The sequence below is a fragment of the Candida tropicalis genome, assembly GCF_000006335.3.
Source record: "Candida tropicalis MYA-3404 genomic scaffold supercont3.4, whole genome shotgun sequence".
Lineage (NCBI taxonomy): Eukaryota > Fungi > Ascomycota > Pichiomycetes > Serinales > Debaryomycetaceae > Candida > Candida tropicalis.
In genome coordinates, this window is record NW_003020056.1 from 564,653 (window position 1) to 589,845 (window position 25,193).

Here is a 25,193-nt window from a genome sequence, read left to right on the forward strand (position 1 = left end):
TTTAGGTTAATATGCAACAAGATCTTCTGAATCATTTTCATCATCAGTAGGTTCATTATTTTGTCTCTTTTGCCATATTTTACGAATTCTTTTCAATGCAATAGTAGCACCACCAGATCCAACTTGAGACAGAATTTGGAAAAATCTAGTTATCGGTTCATGACATTCTTCATTTGTTAGATTTTCCGCTGACACATAAATTGGCCACTGTAACATCATCAATGCATTTTTGATAGTATAATTTGGAACCAGATCATGGGGGTAATCTCTCAAATAACTAATAAAACCAAATATAGTCTTACTCATCAATTGAACCTGTGGACTAGCATGGTTTTCACCAAAACATTTCTTTAAAATGAAAATCATGGCTCCTAATGTATAACCTTGATGACATATATCCATCCAGGAGATAGTTTTACCATCGAAATGTTCCAATAATTGACCATCAATAGAACTATCCGGGATAATACCTCTGCTATCAATGAATTGAATTTCAGATTGTCTTTGAAAATCAGCAAATAATTTAATATACTCAAACGAATCCTGAGCATTCAAATTCTTATCTCTGCCTCTATTTAAAATTTTCATTAATCTTCCAAATAGTTCATAACAATCATGATGATATCCACCTAAAATGTTGAATCCATTGTCTAAGACAATACCCAATTCTCGTAACACTTTAACTTCATATTCATCATTACAACTAATCAATTCATCAATTTCTTGATCCGTTTGAAGTGTACCTCCTTTCACAGAACTAATACCTGCAAGGATCTCAATAGTGACAAACCAGATTTTGCAGAAAATGAATATCTTCGAGTTTTTTCTTTTTGGAACCGAACTCTTTAAAAGTAAATCTTTTGCACCTTTCAAATGCGGTCTCCAATCTTGTTTCAAGTTAGATGCATTTCCAATAGTTAATAACAATACAGTCAACAAGACACTTTCTATATTAGATGCTAACTTCTTATCATCAGCTGCTATTGCTGGACCCAACAATTTCAAACATTTTGACAAATATAAACAATAAGCCTGTTCATCCTCTTCATTTTCAGTCTTGGTGAATTTCTGCCTTGCACCGTTTGCTAACACTGCAGCAAGAACATATTTATGTTTTGCAGCACTTTCCAAGATGATATCTCTTGCTGGATTGAAATATGAGTTGGTAGTGGTATCAACACTTGGAAGTGGGAGGATAATGTTGGCAAATTCATTGTAGAAAACATCAAGGTACGTTTTATTTGTTGGATTGGTTACTTTAATGAAACTAATAGGTAGATTTCGACGATTGGTATTTGCACCACCATTCCGTACAAATCCACCATCTCCATTTTTTGTCATAACATAATCAATACTACCTGAATCAAAGCTTTTAATTGATCCTTCATCAGTATCCATTATATGTTTATTTGAATCATAGTTCTTGTCAAACATAATTTCCGTAACCATATTGTTCAAATCTGTGGTCAACAAATCCAAATCTGTTTGATTATACAAGCCATTTAAGTCACTATCGTATGAAATAGGGCTAGTATTAAAATGTGAGTTATTAGTATTAGCAGTATGAGGGGTTTGAGGACTATTTGCTGGTATACTATTTGAATCAGGCGACCTTTCTGGTGCATTCAATTTTGTGGAATCATTTAACAAACTTGAAATGGAACCTGAGCTTCGAGGTTTTGAAATTGGAATGTTTAATGGATATTGTGCTTTTTTATTTAGTTGATCAGGTGGTGGATTGATAGAAAGTCGTGATGTATGGGGTGGAGGTAAGACTATGGAACTAGGTTTTCCACTAGAAAATGATGATGAAGATGACGATGCTGGTGGTGGTGGTGCAGCTGATGCCAGAACTACTGGAGGAGAAACATGTTGTTGCAGTTGGGCCAGTGGGGAGAGTTTCTGCTGAGGAGTTGAATATGTAATTGTAGGGGGTTGTGGTTGTTGCTGGGGAAGAGGTGGAGGAACAGATGATGCCGGTGGTAAATGAGGTTGTTGTTGTTGTTGTTGAATAGGGTATGCTAATGCTGGAACGAGTTGTTGTTGTTGTTGTTGCTGAGTTGGGACATGTGGTTGTACCGCTAGAGGTGCTCTTCCTGGAACTGGCAATGTTGGAGGAAATCCACGATATTGATCTTGATAAGGAGGTAAGTTTGAATGTCCCAGTGTTGTTGGAGGGACTAGTTGTGGTGGCGGAGGTGGAGGAGCAGGATGGTGAGTACGTGGAGCATGAATATGTATTGGTTGGTTTTGGTCAGGATGGTAATGTTGTATTTGATCTCGAAATAATGGTTGATGTGGTTGTTTGTATTGATCATGAGGTATACCATAAACAGGTTGACCATTAAAAGTATGCAAAGGTTGGGAAATATTTCCAGTTCCATTTCCATGCCCATGCGGACTTGTGTGTGTAGAAGGAGATGCCGATACCGGCTGCTGTGTAGTCGAGGATAAAGGCGGTAGTGATCCATGTGGTGGTGGTGCTGCAGGTTGTTGATGTTGTTGATGATTTTGATGTTGTCCTTGTATTAGTTGTTGCAGTTGTTGAGATTCCATTAATTTCATCAACGTTTGTTTCTTCTTCAGTATTCTTAAAACCTTTTCACCTGGTTCAGGATAGGCACATTGTTTTCTCAATCGTACACATTGCCAACAAAATGGTTTTCCTTCATCACATTTGATCTTTCTTCGTTTACATTCTTTGCACCCATATTTTGAATAAACTCTCTTTGAGTTTGGGTTTTGGGGATTATATTCCAGCATGGTTATTGTGAAAACATGAACTAGTTAATAAGATGGCCGGAGTAATGGGAAGGATGTGTTCTGCTGTAAATGCTTAGTAATTAATCAACTAATTTTTTTTCTTTCTTTCTTTGGGGCAAGAGGTCTTTGCGTTGAGAATGAGTTACTGCCGTGGGCTTGTATTGATGGATATGGCAGTTGATTTGAAGTTGAATTAAAAGATTTCTTTAGGTTGAATGATGAGAAATGTTATCTTTCTTTTTTCCTCTTCTTTAAATAATGATGAAGGTGATGACGATGACGATGGTGAATAGTTTTTATAAAATAACTTCAAACAGTAGTTTTGTACTTTGTAGTTAATAATGAAATTAAATAAATGAATAAATAATTGAAAAAAAAAAAAAAAAAATTCAAAAGAATCCCATCGATATTTGAAATAGGAGTATTTTATTATTTTATGTTATTTTATTTTTATTTTTATTTTTATTTTATCATTTGTAATATTAACATTTATTTCGACTGTTTCATGTCCAACGAAATTTCGCCCCAATTTAAGCCATGGTTTACGAACAGTACTGAACTATTCTAATCCCATAGAAGGTCATACATTATTACATAATCTGCATAGGCTGCAGGTTGCGTGAAATCTAAATTCGGTATTACCTTCGGTTTTGCCGTTTCTACTGCACTGTACTGTACTCTATTTTAGTTGCTTTTCTATTGTTATGTAAATAATCACACGGTTTTCTTAAAAAAAAAAAGGGATATAAACTCTGCTTCTTGGATGGTGATTTTCACTGTATCAATGTAATTATGCTATCATGGGCGGTTGGTTATTTTCTGATTTGTTTGCCCTCCTCCTCCTCCTCCTCCTTCTCCACCCATCCACATGCTAATTGTGAAAATAATTACAAAACCAAACTCATTCGAATATTTAACTCACGGGACATACACAACAAAGCCAAACAAAACAACACACAGCACAAAGAGGTGAATAATGTATTTCCATTGTTCTGGTATTTTTCCCTCCAGGATTTTCATTCCTTTAATCATTTGGAGCATATCCCTCGTCCATAGTAAAATCCCGTGGTTGTTGTTGTTGTTGTCCTTTTAGTATACTAGTTTTGTGGCATTATACGTTGATAGGAGTTACTAAACCACTACTGACGTCGGCGTTTTTCATTGGGGAACTTGATACGATTCATTTGTGTTCCGGCAGAGCAAAACAAGTTTTGTTACCTGGACTCGTTGATTTCATTAAACTATCCAATCATGTCTCGTAAATTAAGCTTATCTCTAAATAAATTAATTGCTTTTTTCTATTCTATTTTATTTTAAAAAAACAGTTCAAGTTCATAATCACATTCTTAAACGAAAGCAAATGGTTAGGAGACTTCTATCCGCGATCTATAGCACATCAACGATTATAACCACTACCACTACCATCACTACTACTACTACTACTGTCGATTTCCAAGGAAAAACTAAACCTAAGAAACGTAACATCTACTTTTTAAGCTTGTTTATTTGGCAACCTGCATTTGCTTCAAACGTATATTTTACTTGGTGATTGGAATACCGGGAACCTAAAATGAATAGTAAAATTTTAATGTAACATTTTTTATTGTTGACCCTCTGTTATTTTTCCCGCGGCAATTCCACCACTCCACGCCCCCTTCGATTCGCCAGGCTTATCCCATAATACCAATAATTGGCATTATGTATAGGTTACAGTTCACACGATTTAGAGTAGCAAGAATAAACAATATGAATAAGAATTTAACGTTTTTGAACCCACCTTATAATAATGATAAATATAATATGCTGACATCATCCCATCATCCCATCAACAATGAAATACTACAGTCGCTTGCAAAAGAAGAGAATTTTTCTTTTTGGGCTCCTGGTACAAAATGTCAATGAGAAATACCAGTTATAGTCGGGACACAAATTTCCGTATCTATATAACCAAAAGATGATTAGCACAAGGAGTATGGAGTAAAGAATATCATCATTTATAGGAGTGAAAAATTATTTTCAATTCAATTTTTATCATCGGGTATTGTTTCTTCTATTTGGTATTTCTAACGTTCTTACCTAACGTAACTGCAATATTTCTTGTTTTAATGTATTCAAGTTGATGAAATCGCTTTCCACCTCTCATCGTAACAAAATCACAATGTATTTCACCAAGAATAAAACTGTAAAAAGAACCCCTTTCATGTGTATGAATGAATGAATGAATTGAAACGACAGTGACATTGTAAAATCCCCGCGCGATTATTACCGTCAGGATAAGTTGATTGAATGAAATTCTACTCAAGAGATGGCCCATTATTATTCTAGGGGTTATCGAGTGTATCTCTCGTTGGTTTGTGGATCTTGCATGCACTGATATTGGTAACTAGTTAGTACATTGCCAATACATGATGAAATTGTGTATACATAAATTTCATCTTTGATTCAATGCAATGCAACTTAGAATAAACCTACACAACAAGTACAATAAGAGATAACCTATCAGTACATGTGGATTTCATAAAGATAGCAACGCCACATATCCTAAGAAGAGATCAAACTACATTACGTATGCATTAATTATAACAAACTCATATATTAAAACAAATATTATACTATAAGATTCATTGCTAGATTGAAATCATGTTAGTAATAGAAATTATATCCCCCCAAAAAAGGGACACCTCAAACACGATTTAGCTACATTAAGATTAACAACTATTTCATACAACAAATATAGGTGAGATATTTTATTTTCAAATGTGATGGAAATTTGGTCTATTTATATACTCTTGAAGGAGAAGAGAAAGGGGGCGGGGGGATATTCCGCACCATTTTATTTGTTTCTCATACTTAAAATTGCATGACTGTGTAATTAGCATGAATGATTCGATAACGTATATTTTGATGATTACATCACTACTATCTTCATATCAAAGATACGTTTGAAATATACACCAAGTCTTCTATTACTACACTGCTGTATTTTAATAGTAAAACATTTATAAATACAAACTTATATATAAGTGAACCAAAATAAACATAATAAAATTATACATATATGTACAAAATCCCAAAGATTAACAAATTTCCATTCTATTTTAAATATCATTACTTCCATTAACTTCTTGAATGCTTCTCTTTCTACTATTAGTGTTGTTAGAATTTGACGATGTTCCATTAATTGTAGCTGAAGTTCCATTTGAATTGTTATTGTTATTATTATTTGAACCAGGAGTGATTACAACTGGAGAATTAACCACACTACCAGGTGTAGCAGCCTCTCTTAAAAATTCATTAACATCAAATTCATCATCATCATGATTATTACCACCCTGTTGTTGTTGCTCTTGATCATGTTGTTCGTGAGCTAATCTTTCAATCCAATCTTGAACTTGTTCAATTGATTGTCCTTGACTATTGATATGCTTTTCCAATTCATCATAGTTTTTAGGTGTTCCAGGTAAACTTAAATCTTGTGGGAAATTATTATCAAATCTTGGTGATGAAATCAGATTACTATCTTGATTGTTAATCATTTGTTGATAAATCTTATGAGCATTTGAATCGGATGTTTTCCCATTGGAATAAGAACGAATGATTTCTTCAATTGACCCTTCTGGACTTGATTTTGCTCTTGATATGGTTGATCTTCTTGAATGTGCTTTATTAGTCAACATCAAACGTGGACGATGAACAGCGCGGTTTTCAAAATCAATATTGTTTACCAAAGTGGAATTGTTGTTATTATGACTATTATTATTATTATTATTACCATCAAGATGATGTTGATTGCTGGATGAACTAGTGGCCTGCCCTGATTCATGGAATTGCTGTTGAAAGTAATCTTCTGGTGGTGGTTGACTTTTAGATCTAGGAATAAATGGTGAAGGTGCTGATTTATATGGAGTAACAGAATTATTGGCATTACCATTAAGATTAGCATTAGGAATGTTCACACTGTTAACTTGTCCATTCAATAATTGATTAGCATTATTCCCATAAATAACAGACAAAAATTTCAAAATTTTATCCAACGTACGTCCTTGAACTTGATTTCTTTCTCTATTTAGATAATTCTCTTGCCATAACATTTTATTATCCAGTCTAACCCTTCTTAAATCTTCACTAATAGCATATTGATTCATTTTAATGGTTTCCAATTCTTGTAAAATCAAAGATAAATTAGCAGCATTGTTGAGATTATTAAATGAAACTCCTCCATTACCATTCATGTCATCTTGATTTGAATTACTCTTGTTTCTAACAATTTTATCTAATAAATCTTCACGATCTCTAATAAAGTTGGGATTTTCAAATTGCCAAATTTCATCAAGACCATTTTTATCACAACTTTGATTTAAAGTACCATTATTTATATCTTGAACTTTGTGCCATCCATACATATTCAACTGTCTAACAAAACTGGCAAAATTATTATGTTTGAAATATTTAGGTAAAATAATCTTCATGAAATCTTCTCTTTGGAAAACTTGAAATGTTTTCCCATCATCATTCCATCTAATATAATCATGATTTGCTGGATCATTCACCATTGACCAAATTTTCATAACAAAAGCTGGACGTGTTTTAGGACCAGTCGGCTCTTTTTTCTTACGTTGACCTTGCCCTCCAGAACTTGAAGACGCCTGAATACTTGCTGATTGCTGTTCTTGAATACGCTTGTTAACACTGTCATTGACTTTACCAATAGTTAAACTTTGTCGAGGATCATTTGGTAATATCAAAGGTTGAAAACTGATTCCATGTGGTATGACACTTTCAGATAATGGTTGTAAAGGAGGAAGATGTTGTTCAAAATGGGTAGTTGGATTATGAAGACCCGAAAATTTATTATTCATAAGTTGAAAATCTTGAGCAATTAATTGTTGTTGTTGAGAATTTGGTGAAATGGGAGTTGGTTGGAAATATTCAGAAGCCCCAGAATCCGACCCATCTCCAAAAAGTGAAGTTGCTGGATCTACAATTTCGGGTTCAACAGGATTTGATTGAGATGGCGCTTGTTCTTCCTCTTCTTGCTTTATGTCTAGTTTTTGTTGTTCCTGAGCTTTTGTTTGACTTCTGGTATTTCTTTTCTTTCTTGGAGGTGATAATACCTGTGGTTGCTGTTGTTGTTGTTGTTCAGGAGAAACGGGATTAATATCAAGTTGATGGTCGAAATCAAATCCATGATTAGATGGTGTTGATCCATTTGTAGTATACAAAGGTTGTTGATGTTGTTGTTGAGTTAACAAAGGAGTTAAAGGAGGTTCATTAAATGAAGTGTGATCATTATTGACATTTCTTTGAATAGTTTGAATGTCTTCATGGATTGGTAAATTTCCAGGAGAATTAGGATCCGAATTCAACAAATCAATTAAAGGATCTCTATAATCACTAGTCATATTCATAATCTGAAACTGAAAATGATAACAATAGATATACCGATATAGGAAGGGGGATTTTGTTAAAATGAACTGGATAAATTGAAAAAAAAAAAAAGAAGATAAAGACCTAAAAATATAACCTCTGTAAAACGTCTGGTCTATAATTCTTCTGTAAAAAAAAAAAAAAAATCTTCTCGTTAGTCGTGTACGTATGGAAAATATTTCCTGTTTAGTGATCAGCAAGCGGCGTAGAAATATATGTATAGCTATCCCAGGGCCAAAGTGGAAAATAAGCTGCAATTGTTAGGAAGGGAAATAATAAACACGGCGATTGATGAATTGAGTTTGAAATTATAATTAAAATACGATCAGTTGTTAAGAAGTATAATTAGAATTGTCAATTGTTGAGTTAATTTGATGTGATATAATAAAGAATAGAAAAAATTTTAAACGGCAATTGGGAAAGGAAATCAAAGGAGATATTTATATTTTACGAAAGTTCTAGAATAGCATAAGATGGTTATTACTATTATGATAAGTCTTTCATGGTGATAATTGAATTCTTTTCCGCTCCATTTTTTTTTTTTTTTCATTCAAAATCATTTCACAAAACAAGGTGGGTTAGATATTAAACAATCAATAACCACCCTTCAAAATCTCCCTGTCTAGAGTATTGAATGTCTCATGCATTATGGTTAACTAGAGCTACGGTGATATGTAAGAATACAAAAAAAAGGGGGCAAGAATGGAGTTTAGCAAGACTTGTCACAAATTCTAGAGTTATTCAAATTATCCCTTAGTTTCCCGCGCTATAAAGAATTCTCTTTCTTTCTTCTACCAAAGGAAATCCTATAATTTAGTAACTGCTGTGATGTGGTCTAAATTTCAATCAAATAGCCATTTTTTTTTCTTTACTTTTGCATAATTAAAATTGGATTGCTATCGTTATATGGAACTTTCGGCCAAGTAGTGCAAAACAGTACAATATGTATAATGCAAAATATGCGAGGCATTTTTCTTTTTTAGTATTCAATAATAATTTCCACCCATATCCTTGACTTGCCTAATTTCGGAAATCACTGACTATTTTTAGTGAACTAACTTGTCTCAGGTAATAATCTGACAATAACGTATAATGCAACTAGTAACTCTCTTATAATTCACTGAAGTCACAGGTATAAACGGCTTTATACATCTACTTTAATGATCAATGATAAGAAAATTCTGGAAAACATCGCGGAATAAGCGAATTATCATTAACCTTATTTCATGGTCATATTTCCATTGGATTTGATCATACGATACAGATTTGCACCCATGATGATGATTCTTGAATTAAAATCAAATAGGGATTGATAATATATAAGAGTGGTTACATAATCAAAATCACAAAGTTAAGACCAACGAATTGGGGGGAAAGGTTCGATAGTGTGATTCCAATATACCGTGGCTTCCATAGGCTGATGATAGGCTTATTGTTACTGCAGGTCCCATTAAAGCTAAGTTCAATATGTAATAAGCACAACTTTATTTCTATGCTTCTATCTACAGAAAGTAAAAGTGTTAGAATAAAGATGAGACAATTAAAAAGAAACAATTGATGTACAGAATAGAACAAAAATTAACTCGGGTCTCGATCTCTGGATATGTTTGCTATTTGATGTAATACATACAATCATTGGAGATCAGTGGTTGATAAATGTGGGGAAGGCTAATATTAATATTAACAAGAAGAGAATATTTAACCGATTCTACTGTGAATTCACCACAACGGATTTGTGTATTTTAAACTGAGGCGTATAACCATAATAAATCAAGTGATAGGTTCATATTACCATATATATTTATAACCATAAAAGTATAAAAAGGCTAATAACTAAATAACTCGGAAAATAAAATAGAATAAGTATAATATTCAATATTGAACCCCATTAGTGAGGGGAATGACATTTAAAGGAACAAATCCTTTCTAGGCCAACCTTTAGGTCTAACAACATCTAATCCATAATTTGGTTGAGGATTAGGATCATCTTTAATTTGTAAAGCAAAAGGATTTCTATCTTTCCAAGTGTCTAAATTAGCAAGAGTATGATTAACTTCTCTATGTTTAGATTCATCAGCTCTAATAATTGCAACTAAATCTTTAAAACTTGATTCTTCACTTAAACTTGGCCAATAATCAACTGCAATTGTTGGAATTTGCATATTTTGAAAATTTGGTAATTTTCCTGGTTTATCTAATTCATCCAATAAATGAGTATAGGTTCTCACAGCTTCTTCTTCCAAATATCCAACAAATCTATGACAATATCTTGGATTCATTAAATATAAAAAGAAAAAAATATTAGTGAAAACACCTTGACCAATATAAATAATAGTTCTTGTAAACCAGCTTGGTTTACCTATTTTAATAAAAGTCAATAAATGCATTCTTTCATTATAAGCCTCATCTTGTAAACTTTCAATCCAAGCTTTATCTCTAGTTAACATTCTTAACGAATGTAAATGACGAATAAAACCAGCGACTGAACCAGGAACACCAGCAACAGATTCCAAGAAAATAACTCTTGTCATCCATTTTCCTTCAGTCATTTCCCATCTGGTACCATCATACATGTGTGGTTTATCAGGTAGTGGACAAGCATAACCAGTAACAAAATCAAAACATTTTCTGGCGGTCATAGTACCATAATATGAAATTTTATCACCAAGAGTAACTGGTGGACGGTGAGTAACATTAACTCTATGAATACCAGCTTCTGAATATTTAATATGTGGATACATTGGAGTAGTTAAGAATTTATCATCATCTTGTTGTTCAATACCAGCATTATTATAAACTTTGGTTTCAATATCAAATGGAGCTTTCTTATGTTTAATAAAACCAGGAGTTTCCCATTCATCTTTATTAGTTGGAAGATTTTCATCACCAACGGAATTAGAAGACGTTGATGATTTGGTTGTTGTTGTTGTTGTTGGTGGTGGTGATGATGAGGCACTAGCTGCAAAACGAACAAATTTTAATGAATTGGCAGCAGTAGTGGTAGCAATTAACTTTGGAATTGTTCTATAAGTCGATGCAGCAATCATAATTAAACTGGGAATGTTATGAGTGAAGGATAACAAAGAAATTAGATATATATTTTTTAAATGTTGAATTAGTTCAAGAAATGATTGCTATTAATAAAGGGGCGGGAATAGCAACTGTTATATAAACTCGCCACAGATGATGGAAACTGAATTTGTATATTGTAACAGAGAAACAAAAAAAAGGAATAAAAGGGAGTTTGATATATAAAAACGGGGATAAATTGTATTGTTTTTATATTGCTGTATTGTATTAATTATAACAATTCTAGAGAATTCTAAAAGAGCAAATTGTTTATGAGCGATGAATAATAAGATGAACAAATACAAAAATTTTAAACACTTGTAATGAAAAATCATCCCATATTTTGATTATAATGGTTTATTGTCTTTTCCTAAAAGATTCTATTTGTTTCTGTAGAAGAAATCTTTATGGAATTTTGCATCCATTTGTTGGTGTATTTCTAATAAAAATTCAGATTCCGATCTCCGCGCCAGATTTGGCGGTATTTTTTTTTCTCATCACTCGATTATGTAATCACCATACATTAAATTTCCCCAATTTTTTGTATCATTGTTGAGTGAAATACTCCGAGTGAATTTAATTATCTTGAAAAACATATAAATCATTAAAGGCTAAATAAAAAAAGGGAGTGTATATACTCTATATATAAAAATTCGTACTATAAACAATAGAGACATCACAAATGCATGTCTTTTCTTTCCCAACCAGTTGGGGTCATAACTTTCAACCCATGGTTTGGTTGTGGTTCATTTAATCCTTCAATTTTCAAAGCAAAAGGATTTCTATCTGATTTTTGTTCCAAATTAGCAAAAGTATGATTAACTTCTCTGTGTTTGGCTTCATCAGCTCTGATTCTTAAAATTAAATCTCTAAAACTAGATTCATTAGTTAATTCTGGCCAATATTGTGCAGCAACAGTTGGGATTTTCATTTTTTGAAAGTTTGGTAATTTGCCTGGTTCTTTCAATTCTTCTAATAAATGGGTATATGTTCTAACAGCTTCTTCTTCCAAATAACCAACGAATCTATGACAATATCTTGGATTTAACAAGTATAAGAAAAAGAAAACATTAGTAAACACACCTTGACCAACGTAGATGATTGATCTAGTGAACCAACTTGGTTTACCAATTTTGATGAATGTTAATAAATGCATTCTTTCATTGTATGCTTCATCATGTAATGTTTCAATCCAAGCTTTGTCTCTTTTCAACATTCTTAAGGAATGTAAATGACGAATGAAACCGGCAACTGAACCAGGAACACCAGCAACAGATTCCAAGAAAATACAACGAGTCATCCATTTTCCTTCAGTCATTTCGTATCTTGTACCAACATATTGATTTGGATTACTTGGACTTGGGTCAGCATAACCAGTGAAAAAATCAAAAATTTTACGGACATAATGAATACCTTTATAAGATAATTTATCACCAAATGTACGTGGTTCTCTATGAGTTACTGTAACATTTTCACATTCTTCAGTTGGGAAAACTGGATGAGGATAAGTTGGTTTAGTTAAATATCTTGAATCATCATTTCTATTAACACCTTCTTGAGAATAAATTTTAGTCGACACATCAAAAGCAGATTTTTTAGGTTCAACAAATATTGATGAATCTTCATGATTAGAAGAATGTTTTGGAACTTGATTTAATGGAGTGGATGGTGGAGCAGTTAATGTCGATGACAATCTGATTAAATTGTGACATGTTGTTGTTGATACAACTGGTAGTTTTCTATAAACGGTAGTTGAAAGCATATTGTAGGGGGTTTGTTTTTTATTGTAATGTGATATACAAGGAAAATAATCTTAAGATGCATTTTAATGAAACTTACAAGTGGTATTTATATTCTTTGAAGTCAATGACTAAAGACGTAGATGACCGGATGAACTGAAGATGAATAGTAGTTACCACAAGTAATAATTCATATTCCGTAATAAACCATGAATAAATGAATCATCTGCAAAAAAAAAGAGTAATCATTAAGGTTATTCTACATATGCATGCGAGTAAGGAGTAACCTTAAGAGAATAATAATAAAAATAAAAACGGTCATGGACTTAAGGACTTTGCATAGTCATAAGAATTTGCAACAATAACAGAAATTCATTCAATACCCGCAAAGAAACGGAGGGCTGGAATTTCTTTCTATTATTGATATTATTCCGTACGACCACTAGAAACAAGAAAAATAGTAGTCAAGTTATTCCCATTCTTCCAGGATGACTCAAGATAAGCCCTTTGACTTTTTTGCCATGTGGTTCATTTTCTTATTCTTATTCTTCTTCTTCCCCTCCTGTCTTACTTCATGAGTCGTACCCCATTAGTCCGAACGAGTCATCGTATGTAATTATCCAAATACCGAGGTGAAGGAGGGGAGGGGGCAGGGAGAGGCTATGATATTCCTGATAACGAACATAAAGATTATTTTCTTCCCAAACACCGTGGATTCTATTTAATTTACTCAAAAGAATATTTCAATTAATGGGATTAGAAAAAGCGAAGGAATTAGCAAGCGATGTGTGTGTATGTATGTGTGTAATATGGGCTTTGTTAGAAGAGAAACGGGAATAAGGGAAAAACTCGGAATGCAGATCCGGAATATTCTCGCTGGTTGCAACAGTTTCTGTTTCTTTTTTTTTGTAAGAGACAGAGAAGACAGTCACACATTATCGGACATTAAAGTGCGGGAACTGAACTATGATTTTTTTTTTTTTAGAAAGAGGAATAACGATATAACAGTTATAGGAATAAATAGGAATTAAAATAGAATTATTCAAGAGATCTATTCCCTCTCCTTTGATGACCAGTATTATACTATACTAAGGTTTTACCCTTTTGGAAAGTAAAAGATTAATAATTCAAAAGTACGCGAATCGATGAATAAACACGTACATTATACTCATGAAATAGAAACAGGATTCGCAATATGGCTGATCCTTTTTTTCAAAAGAAAAGCCTGGTTTTTTATTACAACCCACAATGAATTGACATGGTGATGGTGGATTAATCTCAATGAAAGAAGAATATTAATTAAATGAGTGAGTCTAGACCCCTTTTTTTTGTTGATTTTTGGTCGTTAAATCGTCGCAGTAAAACAAAATTAGGAAATATGCTTAATCTTTAACATTCTATTGTGTTACAGTAATTGATGTTTCAGATTCTTGCGTTGATGTTTGTTGATATGACACAAACAATATCTTGAAACAGATAAATTTATTGACACGCCTGAAAAGTATCACAGAGTGAACAAAATGAGGTCCAATTTGATTTTGAGTGATAATTGAAGCAACTTTAATGATTTGGAAATAATTTGAAATTGAATTGATAATTACTGCTGACAATTATAATACACATTCTAGATTTGACAATCAATCCCAACCGCGTCTCTGTGGACAGATCAACCATTTTTGATTGACTGTTTAAACCAATACGAACAGTTAATTAAATAATTTGTACAATTTTGTTGCTTTTTTAATTACTGAAAAATACTGATCGGTAAGTACACTAACATTCTGCTGTAAATTCTTTTACTTTTTTTTACGTGTCTTATTTTGTTTGCTCACACACGACTCACAGACATCAGTGGAGAAGTTTCTTTTTGGTTTTCTATTATTTGTTGATGAGTTAAGTTTGAATTATTATTGGAGATAAGAGATCAATATCGTGTTACATTTAGATCAAATAAACAACCAACAATAAGAATATAATTAAGATAATTATAATAAGCAACAACAATTACAACATGAATGACTCCAGGTTTAACAAAGTAAAGACTATCGTAATTCAGATTTGTTCTTTCTCCACCACCACCATCATCATCACCATCAATATATAGTTTGTACAACAGCTACTGTCTGCATAAACATATTCTTAGTATTTAGTCTAGCACGCTAATTATCCCACCCACAGACAGATCAATGTAGACCCAGTATTAATTAACAGTATGAAACACACGCCAAATCAGAAGCGAAATCACACAAAACGTATGCACCCAACATCACTAATGTGCACTGGTGCACGCACACGCACAAGTACACGTACAATGAAAAAAAAGGGAGAATTTTTTTTTTTTGTTTTTTGTTTTGTGTGCACGCATAGGAAGAAATGGCGTAGTGGTTGTCTTTGTCTTTGTTGTTGTCTGTTGTATTTTTATTTGGCTTTGGCTGCCCTTTCAAAAAATTTTCTTTCTAATTTCATTTCATATTCAACCACAACAACTCCTCTTCTTTAGGTATCATCATCAACCAGAGACAACAACAACAACAACAACAACATCTATCTCCAACCTCAGTTTGTTCTCTCTTGGAATAGTCAGTCATTCTTTTTTTTTGTTCTACTACGTCTCAAGTAATCAATCTATCGTGTACTTGAATTAGATCACTACCCTTATTTTTTTTTTTTTTTGGTTCTCCCTCTGTTTAGGTTGCTGTGTTTTCCTTCTTGTTGTACTTCGTCACCAATAACTTTGAATTATAGTACCCATCCCACTCCTTTTTTGATAGTTAAAATATCCTCACCACCACATATAATAATTAACAAACAATGGGGTTTTCACTTTCAAATTTCACAGGTGATCCTTTTGCCATAACTACCATCTCCTTTGGAATAATATCATGGGTGGTTGCTCTTGCAGGGGCAGCTGCTTCTGAACAATCTACTTTCCCCCATTTCAGTTGGTGGGGTGTAGCCTACCAAATTGTCATCATCCTTATAATATTTGTATTGTATGCCAATAACAATATCGAACTATACAAATTCACCTTGGTTGGTTTAGTATCGATAGCATTTATCTACACGACAAATACAACCAATAATTTAATTTACAATTCAGATTCTTCAGGTAATCTTTGTTGTGCAGCAGGATGTATTTTGTTGAGTATCTTGAACTTAATTTGGATCTTGTATTTTGGTGGTCATCCAGAATCCCCAACTAATCAATTTATTGACTCATTCAGTATTAAAAACCATGGTCACGAACATTTGGGCAACACAAATCCTGTTAGTAAATCAGAAGTCCAAGCTTATGACGAGATGGGTGCCAACAATCAAGACTACCGTAGATATGTGTCCCCAGCACAAATTCCTGATGCACCACAAGGTCCTTTGAGACTCGGAAGTCATCAAGATATTTCTTCAGGCAATGGCAACACAACTATGCAACCACCAAACATGCCAGGTTCAGCCGTCCACACTCCACAAGGAAACACCACCAACAATAATAACACTTACATGTCATCTTCCCATTTGGCAGGCTTGGAAAATTTCAGTTCTCAAGATGTGCCGGGAAGTGGAGCTACAGGAAGAGACTTGACAAACAATAGTACAAGCAATAAACGCAACACAATATATACTGATTCAGAAACTGGAACAGGAATAACATTTAGATACAAGGCTAAAGCATTATACAGTTATGATGCCAATCCAGACGATATTAATGAAATTTCCTTTGTAAAGGATGAAATCTTGGAAGTTGATGATATAGATGGAAAATGGTGGCAAGCTAGAAGAGCCAATGGTCAAGTTGGTATCTGTCCTTCGAATTACGTTAAATTGTTAGATACATGAGAGAAATCACAAGGGATTTCTTGAAAGCTAAACTAAAAACAAACATTTCTATTTCTATTCTTTTATTTTGTTTATTTTATATTTAAGTTTTATTTTTTTTATTGAAAAAATCAGGGTTTTTAAATTTTCTTTCTTTTGTTCATATATATTTGTATATATATAAATGTGTTTTTTATTTTTTTTTTATTAGATTTCCAGGTAAACTGATTGATAAATTTATATATTTTGTGGTCAAATGTATTATTCTTCAACTGTTTCATTTAGTTTACTTGTCGCCGGTTTTTGGAAATTGTTTGTATATATATATATATTTGAATCAATAACAGATGTACCTAAAGTAATTGTATGTTTTTAATCATCACTATGGAAAACAGTTACTGGATCCCAATCTGGGTTGATGATTCTTTTAACACCAATAGTTTTATATAAATCATCAATGATTTTACCATCTTCATCATCCAATTTAACAATCTTAAAATTAGATTCAATACGACTTGGAGTAACAGATTTAGGTAAAACCACAACACCTCTCCAAATTGACCAAGAGATTAATATAGTGGCACTAGAAACACCATATTTTTCACCAATTTTAACCAATTGTTCATTTTTCAATAATGGAGAATTAGTTGAACCTAATGGACTATAAGCTTCTAATTGAATACCTTTGGATTTACTATATTCCAATAATTTATGTTGAGGTAAATTAGGATGTAATTCAACTTGATTAACAGCAGGAATTATAGTTGTAGTATCAGCATTTAATAATTTATCTAAATTAACAATATCAAAATTTGAAACTCCAATAGATTTAGTACCTTTACCAACTAAATTTTGCATCTTTTCCCAAGTTTTAATAAAATTCCAATCATGTACAATATCTCTTTTACCATTTTCAAGAGTTGGAAATTTCCAATTATTTCCATTTGGATTCAACATAACTGGCCAATGAATTAAATATAAATCAATATATTCAACTCCTAATTTTTGTAAACTTTCTTTTAATCCTAATTCTGGATTCTTATGAAATGTACTCCATAATTTAGTAGTTATAAAAATTTCTTCTCTTGGTATACCACTATCTTTAATTGCTTTACCAATACTTTCTTCATTTTCATAAGCTGCAGCAGTATCAATATGACGATATCCAATTTTTAAAGCTTCAAGAACTGCATTATAAACTTCATCAGGTGTTGATTGCCAAGTACCAAGTCCTAAAGCAGGAATTGAATTACCATCATTTAATTTGAAATCAGGAATTGTCATTTTGTTTTTAAGGAATTATGAGTTCGGTTAATGTTGAGTTGAAGGGATAAAGCAAGGGGGCTAACGTGATATTTCCCTCATTTATATAGTTTTCCTAAGAATGTTCCAGATTGTGGCTCAAAATCGTGGGGGATCTTAAAAACTATCGGAATCTATGCGGGGGGATAATAAGACCATATATCGGAACGAATACTAAAAACAAGCCTTCGGAGAAATATAACTTAATTGAAATCCAAAAGGCAATTCAATTAACACTATTGTTGAAGGGAAGTAGACATCATATGTGTCATTTGTCATTGTTGGTGGATATTCCGATGTGATGTGGATGTTTAAATTGTGAAATAATTCCGTGGATTTCGCATAAAACGAAAGTTGGTTAGTTATAGGTGGAAAGATCAAAGTAGTAGAATTGTACTCACAGTGATGAAAGAGTTAAAAGAGTGGGAATTGGGTGATTAAATATAGTTAATGAAAAATAGCTAAGCCATTTTGAATGCAACACATCATGTTGTATGTGTGTCACAAGGGAGACTACCAGCCAATAGTTGTAAAGTAATACTACAGGTGTGATATATTTTAACATGCAGAGTACAAGTTTTCACAAGACTAAGTTGATGAAATTTGACGATGCAACTAATTGCAAACCAGTTTGAGAAGTACCACAGACCTTTAGTTGTATAGTACATATTGCATTGCCCATTTGCCAAACTCATAAGATTGTTCTTCATAACCCTTTAAGGAACCAATTATACCATGCATATGATGATTGTCACCTTTGAATGCAATTGATATTCCTCAATTGAGATGCCTTCCATGAAAGATTCACACTAATTTTGCAAACTTTCCCGTTTATAAGATTGCATAACTAGAGAAATGAAATTAGAAAAGGGATCAAGCCTTGTTAAATCTCGTTTCAAGTTCTAATTTCATCTCAAGCCAATTCCATGCACTCAATGGAACAGCCACAAATTTGAATAAAAAGGACAGCGCTGATGAAGAATAAAGAAAAAAAGAAATAAACGACGAGGACGACGGCGACAACGAAAATATTCGCGGCTGCAGGTGGTACCATGCTCGCGCTCTTAACCACTAGTTCCCACTACGGCCACCCACAACTGTGAAACTACGAAATGAATTTTGAATCTAATGAAATTTCCTCTTAATTTAATTTGTACTTGTTTCATCTGAGTTCCCTTGCATGGAGACTAAATTCCCTTTCCTGAAATTCATTATCTCTTCTCTATAAATAGACAATGAATTTTCTCTCTCAATTAGTTTTGCTATTTTTACAGTTGAATTGTTCTCTTTCTTCTTACCCCTTAAAATATTTATTCAACTTTTGTAATAATAATAATAATAATTTTCAACATCACAAAAAATGGGTTTAGCAGATAAATTAAAAAGCTTTAAAAAAGACGATTTCGATAAAGCCAATACTCAAGCTGGTACTTATTTAGGTGGTAAAGATGGCCAAACAGGTACTGATATAGCTCAAGAAAAATACAAACAATATCAAGCTAATAAAGCTGGAACAGGAACTACTGGTGCTACTGCTGCCAGTACCACAGCTACCAACGACAGAACCACTTCATCTGAATATGGTGCTTCTGCAAATCGTACCACTGCTGGTTATGATTCCAACCAATCAACTGGATATGGTTCTACTCCAAACACTTCAAGCCCTTCAAATCATGGACCAACTCCAACTGGTGCTTATGGTAATCAAAGCTCCACTGGTTACACTAATCAAACTTCTACTGGTTACAGTAATCAAGCTTCTAGTGGCAATTACAGATCTCAAGGTCAACCTTCTTCAACTACCACCGGAGGTGTTGCTAGTGGTTATGGAGCTACATCATCAAAAGCAACTACATCCTCTTCTTCATCATCTTCATCTTCATCCTCATCTAGTGATAACAATTCTACTGCTCATAAACATAAACATAGAGAATCTACCAATCACCCTGGTCTACTTGCTAAATTTGAAACTGGTGTTCATCATTTAGATGCAAAAATTGCTAAATTACCAGAACATTTACAAAAAGAAGCTCACGCTTCATTCCAAAAAGGTTATGAAGATGCCAAAAAAGCATTCAAACATTAGAGTCATTGTATATCTTTTTATATGTATACATTGTAATGAATATTTAGTCTAACTTGAACATCCACATTGTAACATGGCAAACTCGTCACCTTTATTACCTTGTAGTAACCACGATTTTTCCAATTCCTTCAATTCATCGCCCCATTTAGATTCATCAAATGGATTGGAACTCATTTTCTGCAACTTCTCAAGATAACTTGTTTCAGCTCCTCTTGAACTCAGAGTCTGATCAATCACCTGATCCAAGATCCAGTTCCGAGGTAAGAATTTAGGATTGTACATGGCTGGGTTTGGCGTTGTTGTCTTGTATTGTTTGGTTTTTTCAAGCATTTCATGATAAACAATAAGCCACTCACTTATGACTTTCAACAAATCCTCCTTATGGTGTCGAAATGTATTAAATTCAAAGTTGGCTAAGAATTCTCGTTCTGCAATTTCAACATAATTTACCGTTCCAGACTCAAAATCAATGTTCTGCAATTGCAAAAAGAAAAGATTGAAATCAGTTTGAATCTTAAACAATACATCCAACATTGGCTGAATAACATCCGTCATCTGTAAATCTGGATTCTTGGCATCAATCAACTCGTGTGGCAATCCAAGTCTGTTGAAGAACATCTCCACGTATTTCTTAGTATACGCATATTGATAAATATCCCCACCTGTTTCGATTATCTTAGTTGCTCGTTTAATAATCCCATCTTCCCATTCCTCTTTAACTGCTTCTTCGAATTCGGGATTGGAAAGCAACTCCTTGCCTGCACCAATCAATTCGGCCAAGTCCTCACCTAGTCTAGTCAAGTTCCACCAAATAGCAGATGGAACATTCCTATATCCGTATCTCGTCTGGTGGTCCTCGGAGTTTGGCGTGTAGTTGGGGTCAAACTTATCCATGATTGAAAACGGCCCAAAATCAATCGCAAGTCCCAAGATAGACGTATTATCCGTATTCAATACCCCATTCAAGAACCCATAACTCTGACAAATAGCAGTGGTCTCAGCATTCCTTACAATACTCTCATAATACATCTTGTCGTATTCTGTAAGATCCTCCAACTTGACGCCGTTATCTTTCAACAACTCCGGTTTGGTGTTTACTATTCTTTCAAAGTTTTGAAACTTAACTCCGTTTATTGTAAATAATTCATTGATGACGTAATCTGCCAATAGCTTAACTCCCTGACGATCACCTCTCCACCTGTATAAATCAAATGTTCCCAAACGAACCCAACTTTCCGCGAATCTAGCCACAATGGCACATCTCTCAGCACCATGTCGTTGAGCCAACGTACTTGGTAAATAAGTTAAAGCGAGTGCTCTAGTAGATGGAATTCCAATTGCATTTAAATGTTCAGATATGATATATTCTCGAATAGACGATCTTAATACTGCTTTACCATCAGCAAATCTTGAATATGGAGTCAATCCAGCTCCTTTTATCTGAAGTTCATAAAAGTTACGATTTTGTCCATCTGGTGTAGATTTAGGAATTTCAAATAAATTAATTACTCTACCATCACCTAATTGTCCAGCAAATTGTCCAAATTGCCATCCAGCATATGCTTGTGAATAAGGCTTGGGGAAATTTTCTTTAATATATGTGGTTTTATCATTATAATATTCACCACTTACAATCAGTTGAAATTCAGGATCTTCTGATTCTTCTTCATTTAATCCTAAATCTTGCATTGCCTTGGGGTTGGCGATAAGAAATTGATACTCTTCTCTTTCTGTTGGGAACACCCATGAGAATCCCTTCTGCGATATTGCTGATGTGAATGACTGTGTCTTTGGAAGTCGTTTAAACATTTTACTATGGTGTGGAAGATGTTCTGGTAGAAGAATCAATTGGTGTTGATGGTATGGATTTAGCAAAAAAAAAAAAATAATATTCATTAATAAGCATGGGGAAGAAACGTTGCTGGTCGTGCAAAAACACAATAATCTTAGATCCATATAATTATTATTACCTTGGATGTTGTTCATAGAACTATTTGCTATTTCAGTGGTAATTAGTAACTGGTGAAGTGTAGACAAGCTGGTATGACAAGTCGTTGGATGGTCACATTTTAATCTATCTACAGGAACACATCAATAAAGCATTGTACACGTCATGCTATACTGGCATTCATTTTCAGTTGTCCAATCTAGTGATATAAACCAGAACAAGAAGCATGAACAATTGCTATCTTTGTCTCTTACTGATGGAAGTCATAGATCATGATGCAATTAATTTATTGTTTAAATACCGATGGTTCGTAATTACTGAAACCTGAGATCGACGGAGTAATTAAACTGCAAATTCTTCTACGACGTGTTTCTCCGACGACATACCAGAGTAATGACGCGTCTGTTTTGTTTTTTTGATTTTATTTATTTTTAGTAAACATTCATTCATACTTGCATGATCTTCATCATCTTATTCATATTCTCGTACAAACAATCGTAAGTGTTTATGCATGAAACTAATTTAGATGCATCAGAGATTTAATGTGCAAAAAATTTTTCTTTCTTTCATATATTGTAAGAATCAGCGTACAAGATGTTTAGTTCGATTTAGTTGGTCATCTTGGCACCAACGTACGAACGAACAAATTTTTTCGCGTCGAACTAAAATCGTGACCACGGCACGTTCAACCGGAATTGTCAACGCACGAAGGAGGGAAGAAAGAAAAAAAAAAAAAATTGATATGATTTTTCATCACTTGTTTCCGATCTAAATTGCTTCACTTTTATATTGGAAAATACCCATTCCTAATTACATCTTAATAATCATTACTTTATTGGTTTGATCTCTAAGATCGTTAGGTGTTGTTAAAGAAGGAAATCACTATCACATCAATAGACAAGAGACATTCAAAGAAGTCAACGGGGTAACTCAACAGTAGTTTACAATTAATATCCACATTCTGCATTTATCTCCAATTACTGCATTCTTTCAATAAAATGATTACCAAACAAAAAATCAAGTTGCTTTTAGGAGTATTGGCAATCATAATTACCTATCATCTCATTGTTTCATCTAATGTCCAAAAACAAGATTTACAAAATGTATTTGAATTTAAAGCATCCAATGCTGGTTCAAATATTCAAGAATCCATACCTAAACCTGGACCAAATAGACTTGACAATCCTCCAAATGAAGAAATCATTCAAGCTAAACCACAAAACGTTGCTGGAAAGGCAGAAAATGAAGATTCTAGTGGAAAGAAACCTATTGCAGTGGATGTAAATCCGGCAGATGAAGGTGATGAGCCAAAACCTGCCGATGCTGTTAAAGCAGCACCTGAAGTAGAACAAGCTATACCTGTTCTTGAACAACAAACTGAAGATGACACTGGAGATTCTTTCGAAGGTCTGAAAGATCAATCTGTTAAAGGTGATGATATCAAAGTGGAAGCTTCAAAACCAAAGAATGAAAAAGTTACAAATTATAGAATTTTCTTTGACAACTTGGAAAAATTTGCTATGAAACAACCTTCTATTAAAAAGAAATATAAAACAGAACATGCTAAAGAATTATTCTCCACACACGATTCATTTTTGTTCAGTAAAGAGTATTTGGAAAATGTCTTGGATATTCCTCATGAAACTTATGAAGAATTAAAAGATAGTCATCAAAGATATGTTAAGGACCATATTCCAGAAATGCTTAAAGAAGTTAAAACTTTTGGTAATTTGTTACCTAGTGATAAAGAATGGGAATCTTACAAAGGATCATCTGGGTATGTTCTTGTTGGTGGTGGACGGTTCACTTGGTTATCATTTTTAGTTATTAAACAAATCAGAGCCAATGGATCTAAATTACCAATTGAATTATTCATCGCCACAGAATCTGATTATGAAAAACATTTCTGTGATGAAGTGTTGCCTAAATATAATGCTAGATGTAATGTTTTTGATTATGAATTTGCTGAAGAATTGAGTAAACGTTTCAAAATTGGTGGATATCAATACAAGATGTTGGCTCTTTTAAGTTCTAAATTTGAAAATGTATTGTACTTGGACTCAGACAATTTCCCAACCAGAGATGTAGATTATTTGTTTACTAGTGATTTATACAAGGAAAATCAATTACTTTTATGGCCAGATGCTTGGGCAAGAACTACTAATCCTAAATTCTACGATATTGCCAATGTTGAAGTTAAAGAAAACAAATTAAGATATTCGAAATATGACGAAAAACAAGCTGGAGGTAAAGATAAATTAAAACCATTGTCTGAATATACTTTCAAAGATTCTTGGTATCATGATTTTGAAGGTGCTCTTCCAGATCCAACATCTGAAACTGGTATGTTTATGATCAATAAGTCCAGTCACTTGAAAACTTTGTTGCTTTGTTTATACTATAATGTTTTTGGTCCTGATTACTACTATCCATTGATGACACAAGGTTCTGCAGGTGAAGGTGATAAGGAAACATTTATTGCTGCTGCTCATGTTATGAAGGAACCTTGGTATCAATGTGCTAAACAATTCAAATGGACAGGATATGAATCAAAGAGAGAAAAGAAATTTGTCTCTAAAGCATTAGCACATTTTGATCCTGTTCAAGCACAAGATTTGACAAGGAATAAAGTTGATGTTATTTTCATGCATCTTTCATATCCTAAATTTTATCCAAATTGGTTAGTGGATAATCATGATCTTGTTTATCCTGATTCAGGAGAACATATTAGAATGTATTCGTCTATTAATGATAATGTTGGTTATGATTTTGATTTACGAGTATTACAATTTTTCACCGAGGGTTTGTGTCCAAACTATTACGATGAAGAATCCGGTAAACCGATTGAAAATGTTCCAAAGATCAACTTTAATGATGATTATATGGGTAATCATTTAATGTATGTTAAAGATGAAGAAGAAAACAATATCAAGAGATGTAAAGACGTTTTCATTCCACACTTGAAATGGTTGAAAGAGACCGCTAAGATACCAACTGTAGTTTCATAGAATATAGTATGACATGATTTTTTTTTTTTAGTTTTTCA

General features: G+C 33.2%; 9 protein-coding genes across 9 annotated transcripts; 3 read left to right on the forward strand and 6 right to left on the reverse strand. All coding sequences in view use genetic code 12, as the record gives it.

Annotated features, from left to right (window-relative positions):
- Positions 1-6: 6 nt before the first annotated feature.
- On the reverse strand, positions 7-2,763 carry LYS143 (Lys143p; the record flags this gene model as incomplete). The annotated part of the gene is made up of 1 exon (XM_002548925.1): positions 7-2,763. One exon carries the CDS (start codon positions 2,761-2,763, stop codon positions 7-9), a length of 2,757 nt encoding a protein of 918 aa, XP_002548971.1.
- A 3,098-nt stretch (positions 2,764-5,861) lies between these two features.
- Positions 5,862-8,171, reverse strand: CTA8 (stress-responsive transcription factor; the record flags this gene model as incomplete). Its single annotated transcript, XM_002548926.1, has 1 exon — positions 5,862-8,171. The coding sequence occupies one exon, from the start codon at positions 8,169-8,171 to the stop codon at positions 5,862-5,864; it is 2,310 nt and encodes a 769-aa protein (XP_002548972.1).
- Positions 8,172-10,097: 1,926 nt separating this feature from the next.
- On the reverse strand, positions 10,098-11,237 carry AOX1 (Aox1p; the record flags this gene model as incomplete). The annotated part of the gene is made up of 1 exon (XM_002548927.1): positions 10,098-11,237. One exon carries the CDS (start codon positions 11,235-11,237, stop codon positions 10,098-10,100), a length of 1,140 nt encoding a protein of 379 aa, XP_002548973.1.
- A 698-nt stretch (positions 11,238-11,935) lies between these two features.
- On the reverse strand, positions 11,936-13,021 carry AOX2 (Aox2p; the record flags this gene model as incomplete). Its single annotated transcript, XM_002548928.1, has 1 exon — positions 11,936-13,021. The coding sequence occupies one exon, from the start codon at positions 13,019-13,021 to the stop codon at positions 11,936-11,938; it is 1,086 nt and encodes a 361-aa protein (XP_002548974.1).
- Positions 13,022-15,809: 2,788 nt separating this feature from the next.
- SSU81 (osmosensor) lies at positions 15,810-16,832 on the forward strand (the record flags this gene model as incomplete). The annotated part of the gene is made up of 1 exon (XM_002548929.1): positions 15,810-16,832. The coding sequence occupies one exon, from the start codon at positions 15,810-15,812 to the stop codon at positions 16,830-16,832; it is 1,023 nt and encodes a 340-aa protein (XP_002548975.1).
- Positions 16,833-17,183: 351 nt separating this feature from the next.
- CTRG_03273 (GCY protein) lies at positions 17,184-18,095 on the reverse strand (the record flags this gene model as incomplete). The annotated part of the gene is made up of 1 exon (XM_002548930.1): positions 17,184-18,095. The coding sequence occupies one exon, from the start codon at positions 18,093-18,095 to the stop codon at positions 17,184-17,186; it is 912 nt and encodes a 303-aa protein (XP_002548976.1).
- A 1,378-nt stretch (positions 18,096-19,473) lies between these two features.
- ASR1 (Asr1p) lies at positions 19,474-20,199 on the forward strand (the record flags this gene model as incomplete). Its single annotated transcript, XM_002548931.1, has 1 exon — positions 19,474-20,199. The coding sequence occupies one exon, from the start codon at positions 19,474-19,476 to the stop codon at positions 20,197-20,199; it is 726 nt and encodes a 241-aa protein (XP_002548977.1).
- A 48-nt stretch (positions 20,200-20,247) lies between these two features.
- On the reverse strand, positions 20,248-22,185 carry CTRG_03275 (uncharacterized protein; the record flags this gene model as incomplete). Its single annotated transcript, XM_002548932.1, has 1 exon — positions 20,248-22,185. One exon carries the CDS (start codon positions 22,183-22,185, stop codon positions 20,248-20,250), a length of 1,938 nt encoding a protein of 645 aa, XP_002548978.1.
- Positions 22,186-23,145: 960 nt separating this feature from the next.
- Positions 23,146-25,155, forward strand: MNN2 (Mnn2p; the record flags this gene model as incomplete). The annotated part of the gene is made up of 1 exon (XM_002548933.1): positions 23,146-25,155. The coding sequence occupies one exon, from the start codon at positions 23,146-23,148 to the stop codon at positions 25,153-25,155; it is 2,010 nt and encodes a 669-aa protein (XP_002548979.1).
- Positions 25,156-25,193: the final 38 nt, after the last annotated feature.